The 26666-nt window shown below is 35.8% G+C and overlaps 1 protein-coding gene across 5 annotated transcripts in view; it reads left to right on the forward strand.

Moving 5' to 3' along the window:
- The window catches only part of TTLL7 (tubulin tyrosine ligase like 7), a 66040-nt gene that overhangs the window by 17873 nt on the left and 21501 nt on the right, over window positions 1-26666 (forward strand). For 3 of the 5 annotated variants that reach the window (XR_005956421.1, XM_041482989.1, XM_041482990.1), the window contains exons 2-14: window positions 2341-2516; window positions 2663-2794; window positions 3709-3830; window positions 4596-4663; window positions 9243-9401; window positions 10895-11111; window positions 13528-13692; window positions 14492-14650; window positions 19452-19546; window positions 20282-20429; window positions 20513-20586; window positions 23491-23626; window positions 24433-24519. Coding sequence is in view for 4 of the 5 variants with exons in the window: in XM_041482989.1 (XP_041338923.1) it covers window positions 2492-2516; window positions 2663-2794; window positions 3709-3830; window positions 4596-4663; window positions 9243-9401; window positions 10895-11111; window positions 13528-13692; window positions 14492-14650; window positions 19452-19546; window positions 20282-20429; window positions 20513-20586; window positions 23491-23626; window positions 24433-24519 (1587 nt within the window). In the remaining variant the exon portion in view is untranslated. Of the gene's footprint in view, window positions 1-2340; window positions 2517-2662; window positions 2795-3708; window positions 3831-4595; window positions 4664-5582; window positions 8336-9242; window positions 9402-10894; window positions 11112-13527; window positions 13693-14491; window positions 14651-19451; window positions 19547-20281; window positions 20430-20512; window positions 20587-23490; window positions 23627-24432; window positions 24520-26666 lie in introns of those variants that run through there. The other 2 variants (XM_041482991.1, XM_041482993.1) reach the window with 2 other exon arrangements.

Below are 26666 nucleotides of genomic sequence, written 5' to 3' on the forward strand. Positions count from 1 at the left end.
TTGAGTGCAGAGTACAGGCCCATTACTTTGTTTTCCATATGGCTGAACTACTAATTGTCCTTAGAATACTCTAAAGGTGGCCATACATCTTTACCATCAACTCATGTATGTGTGCTTAAAACTTGACTGGTCACAGACCTTGAGTGTTGGTACATGCTATTTAGACCCTAAAGAGTATTCTTGTGAGATGAAAATAATAGTGTCTATCTAAAGAAAAAAAGAAAAGCAGTAATTCAGCAGTGTGGTGCAGTTTGGAATTTTATGGTCCACCTTCAGAACACAGTGTGTTATAGTAACTTTGGGCAGATAATTTTCTGTGATTGTAGGATGAATGAAAGTTCTATGAGCTGCTCGCTTTTTATTAGCATATCATAGCTTGTAAATCATGCTGTGTTAGTAAAGGGCTGGTGTTTCTCACAGGTCAATGTTAGTCTTCTTAACGTTCTTCCAAATTTATTCAAAGTTTAAAAAAGAAAAAACTGCCATGCATTTTTGTATATTCATAGAAGTCCTTAATTGGCTAACAGACGTACTTCAGTATTATTCCCAGGAACTAAACATGTCTTGTACTCTGGTGGTATTCTTAGCCTGAGAAACAGATAACATGCAATAGCCAGTGAGTCACTGTGCCCAGCACTGCTTTTCCTTCACAGTGGTTTTAAGGAGGACAAATGCTTTGCTTTCCCAACTCTGTGTCTAATTTTAGTATGCCAGTGGGCCCAAGGACTTTCATGCCACCTTCTCAGATAATGTCATCCAAAACATTCAAACTTCAAAATGGCTGGGTGTTACAGCTGTGCTGTCTGACATTGTATCTGTGTATAAAACATCTCCTGCTCTTTGTGGATAAATACACAGGGGCACTAAATGGACATGAGGGAGATTTGTCTGGTTACAAAGCAGAATTTGACTCCTGGTATATTTGTGACAGTCATAAAAGAACCATAATCTGTTCTTTTTATGCTTTTGCATTACTGGGCTGCTAAGGGTAAATGTCTGCCTTGAAAGGAATTTAGATCTTGGAGCTCAAAATAACTGCTTTTCTATTTTCTTGAAAGGCGATGACTTGTCCAGAACATACATCTCTCTCTCCTCTGTTGTGTGTGTACACACACAGAGAAAAAGAAAAAAATGTGGATTTATAAGTAATGTTTTAGTAATTTCATTAATGCACATCTTGTCTAGTTTTATGACCACATATATTTTGCATCATAAGTCATGGCTGAATTTGACTTTGCTGTAATTTTCTGCTATTTATACTAGAAGAAATCCCTTGTGATCTCTATAAGCTATTTTAAATAAGTCTCGCAATCACCAAAAGCAGCAATATGAACTGATCTAAAGCTAGTGTGAGGAACTTTAGCTACACATTTAACTGCAGAAAAGAAATGAAAGCTTTTAAAGATCAGTAACGTTATATGTTTTGAAGACTTGTAGATTTGTTTGAGGCAGCCAGCCAAAGACAGCATTCATTTCCTTGCAGACTTTGGTACAATAGTGCTGCATGCCCAAAATCAGTGTTTAGTCCATGTGTAGCAGTGTGTTTAGAAGTGATGTATCCCCAAGGTTTTCTTCCCCTAGTATTTTAACCCATTGTTCTTATGTGCTTAAGCTGGACCTAAAAAACTTCTTAATATGTGTGGTTTTTCATGTAGTGCTGGATTCATGAGGGAAAAAAAGAAAAAGGAATTTTGTGTGACTGTAGATGTAAAAAATAGCATTTTATGCAAGTAAATGTCCACTTTAAAAACTGGAAATTTAAATGTCAATCCAAAATGTCTTCAAGTCATATCTGTTGTGTCATGAAGTGGTCATTAAACTGCAGCCACATTACCACATGGTTATTGGACAATTGCTTTAAAAAACATATAAAAGTGAAAAAGAGGAAACAGATTGTTACTGTGATTTCAGTTATTTCCCATTTGGTACTGAAAACCTATCATACAGTGTGTTTAAAATATGTTTTAAAATATAAAACTCTAAATTATTTGAGCTTTAAAATATAAAACTCTAAATTAATTGAGCTTTATGGAGCTAGAAAGTGGCAGTATTGATTGAATTCAATGTTACCTATTTTCAAGTCCAAAATGTCCCACACCCAAATGAAAATCAGAAAAAGAGGTAATGTAATTTCATTTTGAAAATTATCACTGCAAAATGATTTTTCCAGAAAGAAAATAATTGAACTGCAATGAAAAAAGTTTTGTATTTATAATAGCTTGATCAGTCTTCTAAAATAAGCAATTCTTTATACATGCAATTAAAAGTGCTTTCATATTTAGTTTCATGCTATTTACTTTTTTTTCTATGACAAAGTCTCTCACATTGTTTTTAATACAGGTATCTATCCATTCCAGAACTAATTTTTTCTACAGCCAGAGACTGACATGGCATGACTGGAGTTTTAAGTAATTTGGCTTTGACAGTTTCACCATTTGCTGAGAAGCTGGAACAGAATTTGAACTCTATTTCTGCACTATCCTAGGTTATAATGCCATCCTTTCCTAATGAGGGAGGTATGCTAGTCTTGGATTTTTAATATGAATTATTCAGTATGCTTGTACCTATAAATTGTGATGGAGTACTGTTTGTATTTTTAGTTAATTTGTATATGTTATTTGAGATATAAAAATGTTAATAGTTACAACATTATTTTTCAAAGATAACCATGGAACTGCTTCTCTGACTTTGAGTTCAGAACTACCCTATCAGAGCACAATTAAAAGAAAAGTCAGAAAAAAGAAGAAGAATGGAGTCATCACTGCCAATATTGCTGGCACAAAATACGAAATTGGTAGGAAGCTGCATATTTTGTTTTCATCCTAATAGCCTTTGATGTGAGAGAGGTACTGATTAATGGAGGGAATTAATGGACTCTGCATCAACCTGACAGTGAGACATTTCTGAAGGAGTTTCTTTTATAAGAAATCTGGGGTTTTCTTGTAACATTTGATTCATAGCTTTGGATACTGTGTATCTAGTAACCCCCCTGTGTTACTCATATTAATTCCTGCTTGTTACCTTGAAATGTAAAAACTTAAGTAATCAAGAAGGCTGTGGAAGAGCCTTCTAAATATGTGTTATATATGTGTTTGGAAGTTTACTTAAAGCCTTGAAAGATGAACAGTGTAAATTCAATGTTAAATACTCTAATTATTATACAGAGGCTTCTCAGTAAAATCTGTTAAGGTTTTGGATTTTCATGTTTAGTGCTGAAATATTTTGTTCCTAGAATCAGAGGTACACATGGCATGTAATCAGTCTTTTTTTTTTAAATTAAAATAATGCATGCATTTACTTTTGCAACACTGTACCTTCTCTAAGGAGGCATTTTTGTCTCTATCTGCAGTGACACTTATAGTCATCACTGTTTTAAAAGTAACTTATGGCATAAGCAAAATTAAATCTAACTGCTGTACAAGGGGATTTGTGCTGGATGATTGGGGAATACCTTGAAGCTCTTTGCAGTTCCCATCAGTGGTTGTGCTGATTCCTGCCTCACTATAAGGTGCTGGGACATTGTAATGACAGGTTTGCAATAGACTGATGGAAATATTGCAAGATAAATAGCTTGCCATGCTAACATTGTTCTCAGACGAAGGGTTCTATATTGGAAGTATTTAAAATGTTAATTGATTTTTTTAAATGTTGAAAATTAATCTATTTTAGAGATTCAAAATAGTCCCTAAGAGTGTGATTTCTCCACAGTGCGTGTAGTAATACAAGAGATGGGATTTGTGAAAACGCGTGATGAGGATGAAACAGCAAATCTGATCTGGAGTGATTGTGCTGTGCAGCAAGAGAAGATTGCTGAGCTGCAGAACTATCAGGTGCAGTGGTAGTTAAGATTTTTGACATGTTTCCATAAACTGCTTTACTCTGAAATGTTCAGTAATTGTCAGTAGCTGCTCAGTTCTGTTTGTGTAGAAAAAATCCCCACACAAACCACAGCCAAATAGGCTGCATTAAGGCTGTACCACTGCATAGCTTAAAATCCTCTTCTGTTTTCCAGAGTTATTTGTTCTTACAAACAAACAAATTAAGGCTGTACCACTGCATAGCTTAAAATCCTATTCTCTTTTCCAGAGTTATTTGTTCTTACCACTTGGAATCTGGTGTATAAATATTTGGGGCTGTTCTTTCATGCTTTTTTCTGCCAGTTGGGTGTTGTGAATGATCAATTTAAAGAAGACACAAAACATCATTTATAAGTTTCTCATAAGCTTTGAAGCAGTAAGTTAAGAAACAGAGCTCTCTCTCCACAGTCCTGTGAATAAATATTTTGGTTTTTGTACCATTATCTTGTGTTTGAATTCTTTGTTTCTAGATAGCTTTGTGAATAAAAGTATGATAGTCTCATGTATGAAATTAAATCAATGGGCACTTATATGGATGGAAGAGAATACAACTTGCAGCATCTTTAACATTGTTAAGAATAGGTACTATAGCGCAAGATATTATTTTAAATAATTTAGATGTAGCAGTACTTGTGTTTGCCTGAGCATGCAGTTGAATGTTTTAAATTACTGTAATTAGGTATGCCAGAGAAATGAAAAAGTTTCAATTAATTTTCCTTTTTTTTTCTACTTCCTCAGAGAATCAACCATTTTCCAGGAATGGGAGAGATATGCAGAAAGGATTTTCTGGCAAGAAACATGACTAAGTAATATTTCTTTTAATATTAAGAAGTTTTCCAGCTGTGGTATTTAATGCAATAATATACAGAACTATTGCTTTTGAGGCTTGTTTATTTTTACTAAGAAACTAGGAGAGGACCAAGAATAATTTTCCAAGTTCTTTAATAACTTTAGCTTTGGTCCTGGATCTGTAGCATTAGAGTGGGCTACTTTATTTCTCCAATTGACTTCAGTGGAGTATTATGTGGGTTCACTTCTCTATCTAAACACTGCAGAATGTGGGTGAGTTTTGAATTATTGTACAATAAACCTAATACATAATACACCCACGTATGTATCCCATAATAGTAGAACAGAATAAAAGAACTGTATGTGGCTGGATAGTGCATCTGGACTATCCTGTGCAATGTGCTGTAGGATAGCCCTGCTTCATCTGGGATGCTGGACCTGAGGACCCACTGAAGTCCCTTCCAACCTGACCAATTCTTTGATAGTACTTGTTTAAAATGATTAATAGCTATATTTTTGTGTATATCAAATTTTAAAAATGTGAAGCATCTTAATGTTTATATAACAAATTAGTCAGTGAGGCTCATTTCTCTAATTACAAATTCTCCTCACTCTAGTGGAATAACTGGGTTCTGAGGAATTATCCTAGCTGAGAATCTGTGAGTAAGACTTGTAAGAAAACAATACTAAATAATGATCTGATAGCCTAGTAAGGAAAGGTTTGAGGGTAAATATATGTCAATATTTTGTTCTAATCTAAATTAGTTTGTAAAGCAGTTATTAATAGAGCTAATCATTTGGCCTTCAACTTGACTTACACAACTTAACTGCTAACAGAACAGAATTTGTTTTCATACAAATGTAATTAATGTAGTATCTTCTCTCTCTCTCTCTGTCTCTCTCTCAATTTCTTTCTCTTTTCTGTTCTGTAACTAGAACACATAACATGTAGAATGTATGAAACTATTATGATGCAAATACTGTGTGCATTGGTGTCGTGTCTCCATGTCCTACATGTGGACTAGAGCTCCCCTGTGTCAGTGGTGCTGCACAAGCACTTTTCTGTGCCCCTCTGAGACTGAAAGGAAAAACAGAGACAGCACATAGAGGCAAACAGCTGTTTGGAGAAGTCTTGGAAACAGCCAGTCAGCTTGGTACACAGTGTATTGCTGCAGTTCTGTGATAGTTTGTAAAACATATGGAAAACGGACAAAAAGCTCTTGTTTTCATGCACTCATTCTTTCAAATACAGCCTGATGATACCTCTTTCAACCTACTGAATTCTGAGTTCAGAACACAGTTTAAAGTTACTCATTGCTGAGATGGCACATACAGATAAGATGGGAATAATTTCTCTTACACCATAACACTGGCTCAAACATTTGTGTTGTGACTTCACTTAATATCAGTAGATATAGCAGGGCTTAATCAGTTGGGTTTTTTTTTCAATACTGGCCCTCACAACTCAATACTTAGTATTCATACTTTATAAAAATCAAAGTGATATGCCTTGAGATTGCTGGTGAAATCCTAAGTCACTTGGGATACGTGGTTGAGCAGGCTCTTTCCTGTAGAATGCAGGATTTTGTTTCCTACACCTCTTGTTCTGTCTTAAAATTTGGATGTGTAGAAACACTAATTCTCTTGTCTTGTTTAGTGCTGCATGCCATCTTTTCTATTCCCATTACTGACTGCTGGTTACTATCATTGAGAGATAATGAAACTATATTGAGAATTGGTAGAGTGTACTTTTTTTTCTTTTACTTCCAAGTTTGTTGCTGTACTGAATTCCGTAAACAGAGGAGAAGGTGCACAGGATGATTGGGAAAGGGCATGGATCCATCTATGCAATATTGTCTTTTCCAGCACCTTTGTTGATTATACTTAAAAGGTTCATTAACTGATCATGGGCCAAGAATCATTCTCATCCATATATATCCACTAACTTTTCATATGTGAAAAGTCAGAGGATTTTGAAATTTAGGCAGTGGAATCTGTGTTATTAGACTGAAGGTTGTGCCTTTAGTGAGCTATGTTTTGTTCCAACACCATTGATTCTTTTGTACAGAAAGCGCTCAGATCAAGAGCACAGTCTGACCACATTTGTGAGCTAAAATAGTACTCAGAAGAACAATAATTTGCTGTTTATTTCTCCTGATAAGCACAGCAAAAGCTAAAGGATAGAGGAGCACAGTGAAAAAGTGGTTACTCATAGTAGTGGACAGCCCATGTGCTGAAAAATAGGGCTATTGTAATGGGATAGGCCTTGATTCCACAGGCTACTTAATGATGTTCCTAAGCCCTTTCTGAATGGGGCCTTGCAGGGAAAGAACAGAGCTGAATTCTTTTTTTGAAAGTTTTAGTGAGCCTCAGAACTTATAAACAATGCTGAAGTATTCCACTTCATAATATTAAGTGTAATGTACCCAGTTCAGTTATGCATTAAAAAGATAAGGCATATGGAACTGATATACTTTCAGTCACAAAACAGTATCAATATATTGGAATAGTTTGAAGCTTTATTCAGTGAGTAGGGTGTGTGTATATTGAAACCCTTGAGTAAGTTAAATGGCAGGTCTCTAGCATGTAACAGGATGCATATGATAAATAATCTGGAGAGGGATTTAAACTAACACAGAAATTGCTTTTTGCCTAAAAATAGGATAATTTCTGCCTAGATAAGGTACTCAGTTGGCAAAGTAATAACATTTGTAAAGACAGAGCAGATGGAGAGTTGTTTAACAATATGAATGAATCAGGAATTCAAATATCTACTTCTGTTTTCAAAAAGTTTTCCTGAATATTTAGTGGCTTTCATTGAAGTAGATTTGTGAGAACAATAGTTACAATGAAGCTGCAGAAGCACTGAACCTCATGCAGTTCTGCTGTAGCTATTGTGGTTTCTGCACAGTGTTTGTTGGGTAGTTGGCTACACAGTTTGGTGACAGTGTATCCATTATACCAGTGGGGCTTGGCTACAGTCCTAGTCCTACACATGTGGCTGAAAAAAAGCTCTGTTTTTCCCATTAGTATTTTAGCCACTTAAAGAAAAAGTATCTGCCCAAGAGTATTACGTAAGCTCATAGTAGAAAAGAAAATTAGAAATGATATTTCCTCTTTTACACATTAGTTATGCTGATGATATTAGTTTTCAGTACAAAAGGAGAAATATACCTAAATCTGTATTTAATTAAAAAATATTAAGCTTCACCATAGTGGCATTAAAAAAAAAAAATCAAAGTTGGGGAACATCCTGTATCACTTAATTTCTTTTTAAACTTCCAATTCTTTGCTCTTGGTCTGTGGATATTTGTATTTGGATGTGTCCACTCTATGCTACAGAGTAGTTGTGAGTTACCTGAACTAATTTTGTCCGAGGTTCTGTATGAAGGAAGTTTCAGGTACTCTGAGTACATGAAACAACCTAGCTGCACCAGTATGAAACTCAACAAAGACTAAATTTATCCTTGGGAACTATGACACCAGTGTACAACCTCCAAGTCCCCATTGCTGCTGTGCCTTGGCTGCTAACCAGGGTTAAAGCAGCCCGTGTGTACCTCAGCCGTACTGACAGCACGTGTGGGTGCATCTTCTTGTCTGCCACAAACACAGCTCTGGGTGATGGACACTTCTACTACCTGAATTCCTTACCATTCTTCTTCTTCCATTTTTCTTCACAAATAATGGAGGTATGGAATGAGATGCACTCACTACTTTAGCTGCCACAGCCATTAAAGCAGGGAGATCAGGATCTTGCTGCATTCTTTCCCCAGATTCAGAGTTTGATTCCCTATTTTTATTTTAGTTCTTTTACTCCACCCCTTCATCCCACTCCCTTCCTGCTTGATCTTGCTTTGAATGTCTTTGCTTTCTTTTGATTAAATTAGGTGCTCTTGGAATCTTAATCCAAATATACTGGGACCAAAGACTAATCAAAGCTTGTGTGATTTGTCCTATGTAGGAAATGAATGAGTTGATTGGCCTATGTCAAAGTCTATTTACTACAATTCCTTATTTTTAAAATTCTTTCAAAAGGAACAAAAATCTCTTCCTTAATTACTTCCAATTTTAATTTTAATTTTAAATTCAGTCTTTTTTGCACCCAAGAAGAAACTCCAAATATCCCAACTCTTCTTTTTTGTGTCTTTTGATCCTCATAGCTCCCCAGACACCTACCAGTATGAAAATTAAAATACTTCCCAAATACCACCACCCCTCCCAAAAAAAACCAACCATGGTTTATTATAAGTTCAATATTTCTAAGAATAGGAATAGCATTAAGTCATTTGAGTAAATGGCCAAAAATTGTAACAGGAGTGAGATGGATGCCAAGAAGCAAGATGGATACCAGTAGCATAATAAGCACTTAAACAAAAATGCTCAAGATAGTCTGCTTTTGAATCTAACACATTCACACTCATATGAATATGTAATAGAGCTCTAACTATTCTTAAAGAAATGCAAAAGTTTGCTTTCATATTACAGAATTTTGCTGAAAAAGCTCCCTTGTCATATTGTCATGAGTGCTTTTTAATCTTGAGGATTAAAACATCAAAGTAGTCAAAAGATTTTAACTCAATTACCCTTTTTGTGCAGAATGATCAAGAGTCAGCCTCAGGAGTACAGTTTCATTCCTCGAACGTGGATCTTTCCTGCAGAATACACACAGTTTCAGAACTATGTAAAAGAATTGAAGAAGAAACGTAGACAGAAAACTTTCATAGTCAAACCAGCTAATGGTGCAATGGGACATGGGTGAGTTGTGAGTTAACTTCAGTCTTCCTACCTGTTAAAGGTGAAATCCAGTGCTACTTACAACATTAACAGAAGCTGTGTATTAACAAGAAGATTGTATTTTGAGTTGTGTGAAAGTCAGTGTACTGGGTGAAGGCTTCACAAGCCTTAAATAAACTCAAATAATTATTATGAACACAGTTATTTTATTGTGAATTTTTTGCTTTGCTTAGATTTATAGGTGAGATTGTATTGGGCATAAATGGCAGGGTTTTGGTGGCTGGAGGCTGCAGGGATGTGTGGGAGGTCAGGATGTTTCGCAGCTTTAAAACCAGCTAAAACACCCCATTGTGTTCCCAAACTGCAGCCAGTCACAGAAGCAGAAACGTGTTTGAGAGCAGCAGCCACAAGGTTTAGGAGAGACAGAGGAGATGCTGTTGGGGATGTGGCTGGATGTGCACTCTTGGAAGCAGGGCACACCCCTGAAGAGACTGCAACCTGCAGTTGAGTTGAAGAAGTTTTGTTTGTGACAGGGCTGCACAGTAAAAATCCAATGAGATAAATATTGTAATTGTATTTTTAGTTCTTTTTCCCCCCAATATTTTGGTTTTAGATTTTATTGCTTTTAATATCAATTTGAATTATACTATATAGTAAAGCTCTTAGTTTTTCAACCTATGTCAGAATTACTACAAAAGTAATGCCCCCAAACTTTTCAATTTCTTCATTTTTCAGTCCTCTTGATAAGGGCAAAGATGAGCTAAAGGGAAAGGTACCAGCATAGTTCAGAGAAATTTCTGCAGAGTACTTCACTCTATTAGGAGTATTCAGTACCAAACCTCTGAAATATATAATAAATAATAGAGAATAAGGTTAAGGTAGCATTAAGGTTCTGGGAATTTTAGGTTAATAATTCTATACTGAAAATATTAGCTTTTACCGTTATTTAAAAGTCTATGTGGTTGGAGATTGGAAGTTCATAGTTTTATATAAACCTTTTTTAATTCTGGTGTGAGCAAACTGGAAATACAGAAATACTGCGCTTAATCTATGCCATCCTCAGTCATACAGATCAGTGTCCTGCTTTGCAAACTTCATCACCTAAGGTTAGCACTGAAACTTCTTTGCAGCCTGTGCCTTGGGCAGAAGTTATGACAAAGACTGGAATTCTATTTTTAGAGCTGCATGAGGAATAATCACAGAAGCTGGAGACTGGTCGTTCTGCCAAACAATTTCTAAGTGTAGAGCAAACCCATTATTATGAATTGTTGAATCAAAGCAAGCAGAAAGTTACTTTGAAATGGCTCGTTGGCTTTTTTCATCTAGTGAAGCACAATAAAGGACAGGAAACCAAAAGCCCTGTAAGGGAATGGAGCTTTTTCTCTGCCCTAAAAATCATATATCTAAGTCTCTTTCTCTAGGTAGACTTTAGCCTCACTACTTGGCTGGGTGACCACAATAATCTGTTTCAAAGAGTAATGTCCAAGTTTTAAAATAACTTTTGTTTTTACCAGGATCTCTTTAATAAGGAATGGAGAAAAGTTACAAGCTCAGGATCACTTAATTGTTCAGGAATATCTTGACAAACCATTTCTTATGGAAGGCTACAAGTTTGATTTACGTGTGTATATTCTTGTAACCTCCTGTGATCCATTAAAAATATTTTTATATCATGATGGACTGGTGAGAATGGGCACGGAAAAGTATCACCCCCCCAGCGACTCAAATTTGGTAAGTTGGAGTTCATTCCAATTTATTGCTTATGGTATAGACTTTAACCTGTGTAGTGTTTGCAGGTGGTAAAATTAAATAAACTGCTTGAGTTCATCTGGGTAATAAACTTCTGTATTGTCACTGAAGAGAAAAAATTTTATGTGAAAGATACTTAACACATGGTTTTCTACCAAAATCACAAGTATAGCCACATTATTCCTTATATATAAAATTTTATATGACTTTGCATGTATATGTGCTAAAGAGTTTAAATATATTCTAGAGGAAAGCAAAAGATAACAACCCAAAAAATAAAATCAAATCACTGCAAGAATGGGCACATTGCTTTTATGTTCGTCTGAGACTGAGGCTAGGGTGGCAGGTGCTAGTAAGGTTTATCTCCTGCTAGATCATTGCTTAGCATCCATGAAGTTTGAAGCCTTTTTTGAGGGTTCTGCCAGGTTTCAGCCATTGTGTTGGGAACTGACACAGAAAGGAGAGAACCAGCACTGCAAGGGCCCAGTGCTCACTGCAGTCCCTGAACACGAGGGAATCTCCTGCTGCTGCTGCTGTTTGTCAGTGAGAGCCTCAGCAGGGACAGGAGTATGTGCTTGGCAGCTTTAGGGTGATTCAGTAGAGCTGCTGGTAAACACAGAGAAAACCAAGAAATAGTAAGGGTCACGCTAAAGATTTTGCACAATTTCCTCCTCTTGTTCTACTATATAGCATGTTGCCCTGTTGGGGGGTATAAACCTTTCTCTTTTGGCTCCGACCAAGATGTCTAAGAAAGAAGTAGATTTGCAGCACTGGAAGATGTTAGTAGATTAGGTTTGTTATACCTCTGTCTGTACTCCATTGCTTTTAGAGCAGCTTCCATGTAATTATGTAATAGAAAACACCATAGAGCCTTTTTGCCTACGTGAAACTTAAAATTCTGACTGTCTCTTGTGTGCCTTTGAAAAACGCAGGTACAATCTGAGGCCCAGTACAAATGCTATATTTGGAAATGTTCCAGTACTATATTTGGAATAGTTTGCTTTTACAATTTGTGTATTGCTGCTAATCTCGGCATTAGCAGCACTGAAATATGCTCTGAGAGGATAAACAGAGCAGGCAGTTGTTTCTATGTTCTCAGAACTGTTCATGCTGGAGGTTGTCTATTGTGTGAAATAACCTGCTTGTCACTAATGACATTGTTCTTGGATGACATATTTGCACAGTGACATTGTTCCAAATAACTTTGGACTATCAGTTCAGATGCCCAAACACCTTTTTTTTTTTTGGTAGTCTAACACATAGTTACTTTTGTCTGAAATAATTTGAATGGAAAGATGACTCAAACTCAATAGATTTCATAATGATTGTTAAAGGAGTAATGAAGCCATGGGAGAAATTAGTTATTTCTAGTGCTACTCATTAATACTGTTAACTCATTTGCAATTATATTGATTGGTTTTTGTAATTTCATTAAGTTTTTTAAAGATAAGGAAGTGTAGTAAGATAAATGACAGCAGAAGGCTTGTGTTATCTATTAAAGATTAATTGGAACAGAAGGCTTATGGTCATCCTAGAATATCATCTACTCTCATGTATGTAATCAAACATGACAGAGAACTGTCACTGTGATGAGAACAGGTATCACCATAGTATAAGTGAAAAACTGAATTAATCTCTCAGACATAATGTAAATGTACAGATCATGGCTTATAAATTGACCTTGGAAAAGGAATACTTTCTTTAAATTCAACTGATAATGTGAGTCTATTGCTGCTGACATTTTGCTCCACAAAGGAACTGTAGCACTCAGTCACTTACGTAACGTATGTTTTGAAATTTACCTCCCTCTGATGTATGGCTACCAGCCAGTTACAAATGAGCAATTTTGGCAGATATCAGCATGGCAGATGAGTTTATATGTAAAAGATATTTTAAAGTATCACTATCATGAGAACACTTCTCATAAATAAGCTACAGTGAAAACTGAAATGTGGGATTGTCTATGAAGCAGATGCCAGAGTATCTTTTAGCACTTTTAAAGTAGCACTTCAAAATACTGACTTTATTGTTTGCTTCTTGTGGAATGTAATCATTCTCTAAGTTATGATAATAGCTCTTTACTTTTTTAGGTAGTTGTTTATATAGAGACCTGTAAAAATGGCAGATACAGTATCTCACCAGATGTAGAGTGGTGGATCAGTTCACTGCATTGGCTTAAGTAGAAGCCCAGGTTTTGTTGTAAGAAGGCTACGGAGCATTCAGTCATGCAATCTCCCAGAATCAGAAACACTACATCTGCACATTTTGTATTTGCAAATATGAGCTGTTTGATTATGTCCTTATTGATTTAATGTCAAATTTTCTTTACATGATTTTGAATTGACTATTTTAGAATTGTTTTTAAAGTTTTTAAAATGTCTTTTCTTCCTTTTTTTAGAGTCAATTGTATATGCATCTGACTAACTACTCTGTCAATAAACATAATGAACACTTTGAACGGGATGAAACAGAAGACAAAGGAAGCAAACGCTCCATCAAATGGTTTACTGAGTTTCTAGAAACAAATAATCTTGATGTCTCCAAATTCTGGAGTGATATTTCAGTAAGATAGACTAAAGCACTTTATTTTATTTTGTGTATTTTTAGAAAATTAATTGCTTCTGCCATCTGCTTTACTGCAATTCAGAATGATTTTTGAAACTTTATTAACCCAAATTTTCAGCAATGGATGTCACAAAGGACATACTATAAACTATTATTATGTTTTTTAAAAGACTAAATTCATAGTCTGATTACAAATTAAATGTTGGCATTTTTTCTGGTTCAAAAGTCCTTTCAAGCAGTTATTGACATAAGTAATATGGTACAAAGGACTCATGCTATTTAAACTCTTGGTGACTTTATTTTAGTGTATAAAGTGAACTTTATGTGTAAATATTTACAAAATTGTAGTCAGTGTTGCATATATCTTTGTACTTACTCAAGCACCATTGAAGTGGTTGTGTTTACAGGTATCTTTAGATGAGGAATAGGCTTGATTGTTAGAGCTTAAAGCTGTTTGTATGATTCTGAGAACACTTATCAAAAGTTATACTGAAAAATGAAATGGATGAAGATTGGCTATACTATACTATGTTACCAATTTGCTTTTATTATTTAACTTATTGCAAGTCTCAAAATTTATATGTACCATTGAAATTACAACAATAGTCTAGAACTATATAAAGTTATATATGGTACTACATAGGAATAGTTTGTTTACTATAGACTATTTATTTGGTATTTTAAATATTTTTTTTCTAGTAGATATGTAAATGAAATTGAAGATATTAAAGCACTGTAGTTCAGTATGTGCTGGTGTTTTCTCTCCTGATGAATTTTTCTGACCCAAATCCCTGCAGGAGCTGGTGGTGAAGACTCTGATAGTTGCAGAGCCACATGTGCTTCATGCTTATCGCATGTGCAGGCCAGGGCAAGCACCAGGAAGTGACAGTGTCTGCTTTGAAGTCCTGGGATTTGATATTCTGCTGGACAGAAAACTAAAACCATGGCTCCTAGAGGTAAACCTCTTTATACAGATGTAAAGTAAATTTTTAGGCATAAAGTTAACTAAGCCTCAGCTGAATCCATATCTATGTAAGAAAACCTGCAAGGAAAATCTGTGCACTGTTGTTGAGTACATAAATGCTGATTTTCTGCAGCCTCCATACAGAAGTGCAGTATCATCTTGCAGTGATTTTTGATACTGAAAAAAGGTTATTGTTTTCATGGACCGATATTGCATTTCAGATATTTTTGAAAGTTTTAATGGGAAATGTAACGTTAATGTAATTGTTATTGTAGCTGGAGGACCTTGATTATAGCAAGTGGGTGCTACATAGATTTCCTTCATGAGTATGGCTATGTAGTATGGCTCTGGTAACTTTTGTGGATGTGTTAATCTTTTCCTTTGTGGATATCTGTTCTTTTCCTTTTTGTGTTAATCTTTTCCTTTTTGTGGATATGTGTTCTTTTCCTCTCCTGTGCTTTTTAAAAGCACTGCCATAAACAGAGAAAACAAATTTGAGATACAGGAAATTCTGCAAACAATTGGTATGATGGGATTGGAAGAAGCATTTCTTCTCTGATATGTTTGTTAGTGATACAGTTAAATTAAGTGGTGCTCACACACATTTTCAACCAGAAATGTTTGAATTTTGTCTGTTGTGTCTCTTATATTGCCCTATTAATAACTTATAGATGACATTCACTTGTCTTTTTTCAGATTGTCTTATTTCATTCTGTTAACTAGTTGGGGAGCTGTGCAGCTTGGGGAAAAAAGCAAAATGTATTCAAAATCTCTCTATTGACAGCAAATCATGAACATGATTTGGCGACTGATGAACAAAATGTACACAATTAACTTACTGAATTATAACCTCATTTGCAGGCCATTAATACTGTCAACAGTTGTTTTGTTGTGCTTATTTCTCTCAGGGATTCATTATAATTTTAATTAGAAAAATAAAATTCCTCCACAGTTGCCATGCAGACATAGCATATTTGGTGGCTTTGATGTTCTCGCCAACAGCAGCGCATGACATGAACTTAGTCTGTACTACATCAACATCTTCTGTTTTTGTCCAGTGAAGCTTGCTGTCCCTTTGATTTAGCACTGCACTTCCAGATTATCATCTGTAGGTTGCCTGTAGCTTGCATATAACTGTGTGTAGTGATTGGAGTGCAGCCTGAAGGGTCTGTGTAACATTTCATTCAGCCTCGTAGCAAATGCTGACAGATCAATTCTGTGAGAGGTGGTGAGTCAGCCAGCACAGGGAGTCCATCCTGAAGGACAGCTCTCTGTCTGCTCTGATGTTTCCATGAGCTATGGAGATTTTGGGGGGTTTGAGTCACCACTTATGGGTCTCAGAGGAGAATATATTATCCCAAACTCCTTGTTTAGGAGGGAGTAAAGTAGTAAATGCTCCTGGTATTTGGAGTTGCTGGAGAATACTTCAGGACTTGGAATTGTGTACCTAGTTATTACTTTTCTTAAAAGCAAAAGTCCAAGTATTTCCTTTTCTGCTTTTGGTAATACATGTACCCTTCAGCTTGTTTTGCCAGACATTTACCAAAACTAACAGAAATTTCAAACTTTGAAACTTGCTAATTTTGCATACTCATTTACTATTTTTTACCTTGCTTGTTCATGCTTTTTTGCAGCACTTCCAACAGAGTGTGTAGATGTATGCACATTGTATGTATGCTGTGTGTAGTGTAGTAAAGGTCAAATCTGCAGTCTATGTACATAGACCACACATAATATATATAGTCTGTGTGTGTGTATATATATATATATGCACATATATAGATAATTCTTTTTTTCTAAAACACTTGTGCTACTTCCACAGATTTCCACTCTTATCTCTTTCCACCATTTTCCTCTTGCCAAAACCCCCTTAGGGGAGTGAATCATTCTTTCTAACAGTGGTAACAAGTCCTAATCACAAGGCCCTGAATGTTCCCAGTGTTATGGGAAAATTGCCAAAGTAGGATTAGGATGATTAGTTTCATGTTTCCATGCCTCATGTAGCTTTTCTGTTATAAAGATAGCTTAACAAACTATTAAAAGAAATAAATTGTGCAACATATTATAATGTTTCTGCTTTCCTGAGTTGACTTTTGTTTATATTGCTTTGATGCATTGTAGCTCCCCTGCTCCTTGATGCTATTGAACTTCCGGAACCTTCTACCATAGTGAGGGTTGTGGGAAATGCAGGATTGCCATCTTGTGGCACCAAGTGTTTCTGGCAAGGATCTGTGCAGCCTCCATCCTTTCTGAGTAGTAACAATGACCTAGACCTCCCTTCAATTCCCAGGAAATCCAGTTTTACTTTTTGACCAAAATTTCCAAGTTACTTTATTTTATGTGAAAGAAAACCATACAGTTGAAGTTCTTGGATGGACTCCAGCCTTGTTCACCCTCATTATATTCAGTTAGGATCACACAGTTGTGATCATTGGAGAAAAAGATAACTTGCATTTTAATAACTTCCTCAAGTGCAGGGTACCTAACTTCCTTTGTGATTTATGTGGGCAAGGCAAAGGAAACCTTACATACACATTCAGAAATCTATTATTTACTGTCACTAAGCTGTGTTCAAAATCTGTTCAAAACTTTGTTATCAATCCAGGTGAAATGAATGTGAACATCTTAAACCAATCAATTATTGCTAATTCCTAATAATGAAGTAGTTAAAGTTCACATACACAAACTTTGTGGCATCTGCTTGTTTCTCTTGTGTTATGCTTGCCCTGTTTGTATCCGTGGAGGTCCAAAGGCCACGGGGTAGGAGAAGTCTACTTTTCCAAAAAGAGATGGTAGGTGGTTATGCCAAGTTTTCAGTGTCTTATGTTCTTCACCAGGAAGAACACACTCTTGATGGTGAAGTTTTCTTCATCTTTGCTCTTAATTTCACGTTGGTGTTTTTTTTTTGGTTTTTTTTTTTTTTTTTTTTGCTGCCATGATCTACTTACTGGCTGTTCATTTACTGGCCAGCAATTGCACATGGTCTCCAAATTTTACCACAAGTCCTTTACAGCTCCTGGAATCATGCCATGTGCTTTCTTTGTTACCTCTAGACCCAGTATTATCTAGTTTACAAGACTGCATTCCTGTAGTGAACACAATTTGACCACTGGCATCAGTGTCTAGATTTTCAAGGCCTTTGCAATCATCATTTGCTTGTACTTTTGGGGTCCCTCATACAATCCTGTTTTTGACAACAATCTTCAAGATATGCCTTGCTGATAAAATTACTGATGTTATATTAACACAAGCTAGTTGTGCATGTCCTGGTTCTTGGGTCACTGAACTCTAAAGAACCATCTCCCAGCTGGCAGATGCACAGACAATGGTTTGGTAAGCTGTTATTGTGAATAGCTATTGTGGCATATCACTAGTAGGTTATCAGGATTACAATGCCACAGTCATACAGATTAGTCAGCAACCATATTTATTGTCTTCTTTGTGATATGGTAGTAGATAAACAGGTCAGTCTAAAGAGGTTGGTCAATTAAATATTTGGATGAAAGTCTTCCAAAAAAGAATATCTATAAATCTTTTCACTATTTCTGCTGAATTTTCAAGATTTTTCTTTCAACATCAGATCTCAGTGCTCACTTTGCCAGTCTGTCTGCAAAAGCAGCAAAGGGGCTGATTCCCAAAGGTGAAAGGTACCTGTCAATTATGAGCATGAGTGATGGGACAGCTGGGACACAGCAACAGGACACTGTTGGGTGGCACAGCATCCATGTTAGTTCTGTCCTACAACTGCAGAGGCTCTAAGATGCTCTAATATATTTAGAGTGTAAAACAAAAGAAACTGCTTAGGCCCTCTATTTTGGACATGCAAACTGTCTCCCACTTTTGATTTGTGTGGGGTCCAAGGCATTAGTTTTCACTTATGAAGCTCTTTTTTATCTGTACCTTCTGTAACCAGCACTGCTCATGCACTATCAAAGTGAGATTCCTACTTGTCATTGGCACCCATTACCCAAGTACAAATTTTTATACCAGCCTGGAAAGAGTTCCTAGAATAAATCATTGTTCCTCCTCAAATCTTCCTGAGAACTGAGGTTCTGCAGGGAGTCCAAAACTTGTCAGGGTTATAGGACGTTAAGTGTATGATTTAGTCTCACTAAGAGATTCCCAGCTGCATTTTTCTTGTTTCTCTATATTTATGGTAAAATTTTTAATCTCCAATCTTGTACTTAGCTTGTAAGCTTTTTGTTGTGGAGACTTAATTATCTTATGTTTTCACACTATGTACTGATTTAATGGCTTAGATCTCTACGTGTTGCTGTCAGGTGTATCTGAAAAGTTATTTAATATGCTTAAAAAGACCTTGGATTAGAGCCTCTTTCTGTCCCTTTATAGTTGTTACTTTTTAGAGTAGTATTTAAAGTTTCTTTCAGACTGGGAACTAGAAAAGAGTTTGACTCTTTCTGTGCTGGAGCACCACGTGGTGCCAGCATGGCACATCATCTGTTATGTGTTTAACAGCACTTTGTGTGGTAAATTTTCTGGTGGCAGCAGCCAAGAGTAGATTAGACTGGATTCACAATGGCAGGACTTGAATGGTGTTCACTGTAAATGTCTGGATAACCTGGTGACTGAAATGGTACATTTCCCAGCTTCCAGTATCTGTGATACTCAGTACTCTATTTAAAAAATATACAAATGGAAAAGACCTTCTCAACATGTATTCTCTTAATCTCTGCTGTATTTGAAAGAGCCATTTCTACAAAGCCTGTTACAATAGGTGTGTTCCCAGTGAACCTGAACATTCCCGAGTCTTCTGTGTCTCATTTTTTTTTCAGATTAATCGTGCCCCAAGCTTTGGAACAGATCAAAAAATAGACTATGATGTAAAAAAAGGTGTTCTGCTAAATGCATTAAAGCTTCTCAACATACGGTAGGTACCTTGTCCTCTTTTCTTCAGTCTGGCTCTATTTCTGTTGCTTTGATTTTTTTTTTTTTAATAAATTTAAATTGGACTTAGAGGAAATGAAAAACCTTTTTCCCACCTTCATATTTTCAAAATGTAAATGTTTCCCTTGCTGCCCGTTTTGCTATAGAAATTAACGTAAATTTAATTTTTCTTCATGCATATATGCTTGCAAAAATGAATGGTAATATTAATTTTCATACTTATTTTTAAAAATTTTTCAAAGACATCTTGAAGTTGGCATATGTGCAGTCATGGGTACATGGCCATAAAGGAAATTTACTTGAGTGATAGTGTCACATTCAGTCAAAAGCCATACCCCTCTAGAGGAAAACTTTGTAGCTATGTTCGAAAGAAATCTACACTTCAGGAAAATAGATATAACCACGTTTGTACATTAAATTGTAGCACAGAGTAAATACAGTATGAGATATGTTCGAAAGAAATCTACACCTCAGGAAAACAGATATAACTACGTTTGTACATTAAATTGTAGCACAGAGTAAATACAGTATCCATTAAAGTGTTAAAATTTTATAGCCATGAATGATAATATTAAAAAAAATCTTAATTAGTGTTTCAATTCTAATTTTATGTGATAAGCACATCTGACTGGAAAATACAGATTATTTACTTGATATGAAAGTTCATATAATTTTGGCTGCATTGAATTGATATTTCTTAATATCATCTGTGTTTCAGGACAAGTGATAAAAGGAAAAATTTAGCCCAGCAGAAGGCTGAGGCTCAAAAAAGACTGTATGGTCAAGGGTCAGTGAAAAAACTTTTGCCAGGTTCCTCAGACTGGGAGAAGCAGCGCCACACACTGGAAAGGAGAAAACAAGAACTGGTAGGAAGGGAAAAAAAGTGCTGTTTCTTCCTCATGCTTTATATTCTCTTTTGTTTTAATTGTCTTACTTTCTTGATTTGTAGAAGGAAAGACTTGCACAAGTACGTAAACAGATTTCCAAAGAGGAGCATGAAAATAGACACATGGGGAATTACAGGTGAATGTTTTTGACTGTATTAGTAGGAAATATTCAGTGTATTCTTTAGGAACAGTGGAAACAAGTATTTGTGGTAGATGATAATCTTATGCCAAAAATGTGTAGGCATTTATGGAAAATATGTACATATACATCAGGTATCTTTTTCCAGATGGTTCTTTTCTTGATTCCAATTTTTCCCATGCACTTAGGAATTTATATGGCATCAGTCACCCTATTGTTCGTGCAAGACATTTGCTTCAAAGACATGATTGCTCACATTCAGTGTACCAAGAATCATGACTGTTGTTATGGACCTGTTCTCTAATCACATATGATCATTCTTACCATGGTGGCAGGGGGTGCAGTATGATATTCCCCTGTAAAAATGTCATATTTGAATTGTGTCTCTGAGGCTTGCCAAAAATTCTGAAACTTTATGGGTGCTTCCATAATTTTGAATAGCATGACATTTGAAATACTTTACTTTTATTTTTGCATTTTGATTTTTGATCTTGGTAGGCTGAAATGTGAGTATCTTCAGATTCCTTGGTAAAATATGTTCAAAAGAGAGTTTTACATTGTCAGTTTCAACAGGCATTGACCAGAAAACAAAAATTTTGTTTTGCGATGTTTTTGTTATTTTTTCTTGTTATTTGCTTCATTGAGAATGGCCTAGGAATATTTGGTGAAAAGGAGCAGAGTGTGGCTAGCAATATATGATGGGAATATTTGCCCACTCTTTATAACATTCATCCTGAATGTTAGAACATATTTTATTGTGAACTACTCAGAATGCCTTTATTGCTGTTCTTCATTGCTGCCTTTTTTTGAGCAGATATTCTATATTTTCCAGTAAAATTCTCATTTAAACAGATAGATGTTTCTGTGAAATTCACATTTTTTTATGATTTAACATTTTGCTTGCAAAGACTCTTTCTTTGTAATTTTTAATTACATATTTTCTTGATGTGTGGAGCTGAACTAGTAAGTAAAAAAAAAAACTCTAGATGTACAATGAAGTGACAAAATGGTTATTTTCATGCTACTAAAAGAAAGAAATGCACTATGATGCTTTAACACATTTTTCTTTTTGCTAACTTAAATGTCTAGCTTATTAACTGATCACATTTTAAGTTGCATTTTCAGTTCTTGACTGAAAATCAGACATATGGTCCTTTATTTAGCTTTTGGGTTGATGTAAATCATTAAAACCCAATTTTTTTTCCTCAGGAAGAAATGAAGTGTCACTTCTTGAGGAATCTGAGTAAACTTTTAAAAAGGCAGAATAGCTTTGTGTTTTCTTATTACCGTGTCTTTGAGAAAAGGCTGAAGGATCAGCAGAACATGAGAAAGAAGTAATTTTGGCTAGAGAAGAAGAGGAATTTTATCTGAGAGTTATGCAGTATTTTCTCCATGTGATATTCTTCTGTAGAGCAGGACTGGATTGTGTCAGGCATTGACATAGAATCATGGAAATTCTGGATGCTAGTATTGCTGAATGGATTAATATTGCACTCTGAATAAAAATCCAGAGAAACCTCAGTCAGACTCAGGCGATTTGATTTAATCTGTGGATGTCAGCTCAGCAATTGCCTTAGTCCATGTCTGCAAGCACAGCAGGCTCCAGGAGGAGTTTTGGGGCAGCTGAAGTAGGACCCACACTTTCAAGCTCTTGTGAAATCATGAGGAATTGGAAAGGATGTACATGGCTTTGAAATGGCCTTTAGCTGCAGTCTGTTCTAAATACATTAAGGATATTACCCTTTCTTTAAAGCATTCTTGTATGGCATTTTTTTCTGCAGTAGAATCAACACCATTAAAAAATGTTGACTGAAACTGAATTGGAACCTGAATCTCCTTTAGGTGTTTAATGCAAACTGGAAGCATCTTCATTTGGTTGTACAACTGCCTTGAGACTAATGGTATCAAATCATCCTTTTTTTCATTGCAGCAAAATCCTCATGATAGATACCTTTTCAAGGAGAAAATGTCAAAAAAGGAACAACGAGAAAAAAAGAAACTTGTAACAACTTCAAAAAAATAAGTTAGAAAAGACTCACAAATACAAAGAAGTCACATAATGTCATGCACTGTATAAAGGGTGTCCATACCTTACACAGTGCAGACAAATTAACCTATGGGTTACTCCTTACAATACATTAAAAATTAGTCTTCTATCTTAGCCATATTTCTGGCTGTGTTTCGGGTATTCATGACAGATGGATTGGTTTTCTTCAAAGACCATTGTTGCGTGATGAACATGAATAAATCACCAAGTCCTGCTTCTGATATTGTCATAATCTCCTTACCTGTGATTTTAGAGAATAATGGCATAGCTGCTCTAATGGAAAATCAGTCAGTGTTTACATCCATGTACCAGATTTTTTTTTTTTTCTTTCTTATACCACCTATTTCTTGCTGTTAATTTTTTGGAGGACTTAGCATTCAAGTGCAGTACATACTTAATCTTTAATTAATATACTGCCCATGGGATCAAGGCTATTGTTCAGATTTTCACTGTTTTGTGTCCTTTGATTGCCAATACAAATTATCTTGTGGTTCTGAATTTGACATACAATATTTTGTTAATATTTCATGAATCATTCACACCTGTATGTATCACTCACACCCACTGAAATTTCTGAGCGCTGCAAAACTGGGTTTTGGTATACCTCTGGAATGACCTACATGGTATTCCTTTTGACTGGCTAATTGCTGGCTTAAACATGAATGTGTTCACTGAAATAGAAGTAGATTTAGAAAGCAATGGTCAGAGTATAAGTTTTATGATTTTATATTATTTAATTATTATAGATGGGATGCCTACATGTTAAAAAAGAGACTGTGTATTAGTGACATTACTTTTGTGTGATGAATACCTCAGCTTCTAACTTTTAAGCTGTTCTTTTTTTCCTTTTTCAGGCGAATTTACCCTCCTGATGATAAGACATTACTTGAAAAGTATGAGAGTTTGTTAGCCACCGCTTTCCAGACGTTTCTTGCTGGAAGAGCAGCTTCACTTCAGCGGGAAATGAATAACCCCTTAAAAAGAATGAAGGTACTGAAGTACACCGAGTTGTGGCTTTAGGAGTTACCTTGAATTCATGACCTCTTGGATTAGTTTCACTATTATCATATATGATGGCTGATAAATAGATTTGATAATGTTCCATGATCTTATTCTTTATGCAGCCTGTGGGTCAGATCCTTGAATCTGGATGAACTGCAGTGGACCCAGGGTGGAGACAGGCTAGATGGCTTTAAGCTACTTTACCATATCCCTGATCCTCAGCCTTACCCCTGGCCAAACCAGAGGTTGGCAGAAACTGCTTTTGAGCTGATAATTGCCTCCTTCTTCCTCCAGTAATGTTCCCAGCCTATTCATCCACTTGTATGTACTGGAACAAGAGGTACCCTAAAACCAGCTCCACTATTTTAAGGATTTAAGGCATCCAAAAATTTCACCTGATTTGCCTATTTATTTATTAGTCAGAGACAGTAGGAAAACAGCTATATTAATAACCAGCTAAGATGATATAATTTGAAATCTGAGAAATAGTTTTGCATCTTTGTAGCTGGCATCATCCAGCAGTTTTACAGGAATCTTTGTTCAATCCTTTCTAAAGACTTTTTAAAAAAATATATATTAAGACTTGATTTTAACCTTCAATTTCATGTTGCTTGCAAGGAGAGATGCATGCATGAGAAGAAATATTTCTATTTCCTCCTATGGAGGAATCCATAGTCCTATTGCAGGAATTAGTAATCAGAATAATTTCAAATTTCTACCACTTTCTGCTAGAATTTTAGAAGGACAGGGTATGTCCTGCTTTGAATTAATAGTAATGAAATTCCCATTTCTAGGAGGAGGACATTTTGGATCTTCTGGAGCAGTGTGAAATAGATGACGAAAAGCTAACGGGAAAATGCAGCAGGCAGCGAGGACCTAAGGTATTTGACTTCTAGATACCAGCTTTTTATTTCACTCTGTAGACAGGTTTTCTGAGAATTTTAAGTGGGGATTTAGTTACCTGATCCAGATGGAAGTTTTCTTCCTCTGACTGCCATTAACCTTTTTAAATTTTTTTTGAAGTATAAATAGAGGTATGACTACCATTTGTGTGACTAAATCCCATTAAATTTTTAAGGGGATATGCTGTCCTTCTTTCCCTCTCTAAACCATTTGGAGGAATTGCCAAGCATGGCAACAACTGTTGTATGAGAGATTGATTTCAGTGTGTGAAAGGATTTTTATATCAACAGTGGATCTCAAAAGAATGCTTTCATCTCTAATTGATTAGTGCCAAAATCAGGATTTTTGAGATCATGGGATAAAAGGCAGTATGGAAAGTCAAAGAATTAATTACAATTTTGATATATCTATAGCTTACTCCCTTGCTAAGAGGGTTGTACAGTATATCATGGAACGCATTTTGTATCCAAAATCTGCTTTTAATGTGAATGTATATTATTTTTAGCTTAATGCTTTCTGCTTGTGTGCATAGTTCATGTGAGTTTTTGCCTTAAATAAACTGCATATCTCTAAGCCAGTAAAGATAAATAGTTTGGGCTTGACTAGAATAAGTATGTTTTTTATATCCTGTAAACATTTTAGGTCAAGTCTGCTTAGAAGAGCCTGCATCTCTGTTCTGAGCTTTGATGGATTTGTTTATGGATGCATGTAAATTTTTTTACAGCGTTTTATGTTTCTGATGACATGGTGTACAAATCTGTGGATATCTGTACAAAATGAATGCTGACAATTGTTCTGAGCTTGAAGAGGTACTTTAAATATGTGCAAGAATCCAAAGAGCTACATCTTATTACAGGCGTGCATTCTGGAAAGAGGATCTACATGCCCAATCTGGTATTAAGATAGATTTGCAGGGACCTCATTAAAATATGGGGATTTTGTGAGCTCATGCTTTAACAGCAGTGGATTCATTTAAACAAGAGAAAAAACCCTCAGTCCACCCTAGCAGTACACTCAGTCCACATTTTTACAGAGATTCTTTTCCTTGAAATTTTGTTTTCAGATCTTTAACATGGGGTCAATTATTCAAGTTTAATATCTCAGTCACATTTTTTCCTTTTTCCAGAACCCTGTCTTTTCCCAGCAACCCTAGAGAGAAGCTATCTGCTTGTCTGTATGCACACTGTTCTACTCTACCTCTACACTCCTTGCTCACAAGACATTCCCAGGCTGGAGACTGTAACATTTAATTAAACATTAACAGGGTACTAAGCCCAAACTGAGAAACTTCTCTCAATTAGTTTTAAGATGAATTTTGATTAATTTATGAGTAAGACTAAATGCCATGGTCTTCTTTTATAGCAGGCAAATGGATTGTGTAGCTTATAGATGCCTTACTGGTACAATATTGTTTGCAATTAGATGAGAAAGAAAAAATTGCTTATGACCAAAATTTCTTTTTTTTCCCCTCTAAAATTGATGAAATCAAACCAGAAAACAATGAAATTAGCTTATCCAGGGAGACTGTTTCTTCTCCTTGCAGTGTTCACACTTCATGCTATGCAGGATTCTTATTCCTGCATCTTTTTTGTGGCCCTGATATATTTCTCAATCATTTAAACCTTGCCTACAGTGAAGCCATGTATCAGAGATTTCCGTGGTTGCATAATATCCTGTGTGCTCCCTTTGAAATACAGATGCCCATGCAGATGGTCCTGATATCTTTTTCCAAAAGAGCATCACCTCTTCCCTGTGAGGGTTAAGATGCATATGGACAATCATATGCATTTAATTGGCCACCTTTTTATAAAGAGGCTGCTATGAGATATGTAATGTCTAAATATATAACTATACAGAAATTTAGTGAGTGAGACAGGCAGTAGAAAGTACTATTGCCTGTCAGTCTGTCATGTAAGAGAATAATCAAGCTGTGAACCTCATCTTGTAACCATAAAATCCTACGGATAAAGAACTATTTGCATATTCAGGATCTCATAGGAAAAAAACCCAACAAAACAACCACAGGACTGGTACTTTTCATGTCATGTAACCCAACAGGAAAGGTTCTTTGAGAAGGTCGTGGAGTCTGTCCCTCCTTAAATTCAGTGGCTGCTCTGCTGACTGA

The sequence above is a fragment of the Pyrgilauda ruficollis genome, unplaced genomic scaffold (assembly GCF_017590135.1).
Source record: "Pyrgilauda ruficollis isolate IOZ18807 unplaced genomic scaffold, ASM1759013v1 scaffold6, whole genome shotgun sequence".
NCBI classification, from domain to species: domain Eukaryota; kingdom Metazoa; phylum Chordata; class Aves; order Passeriformes; family Passeridae; genus Pyrgilauda; species Pyrgilauda ruficollis.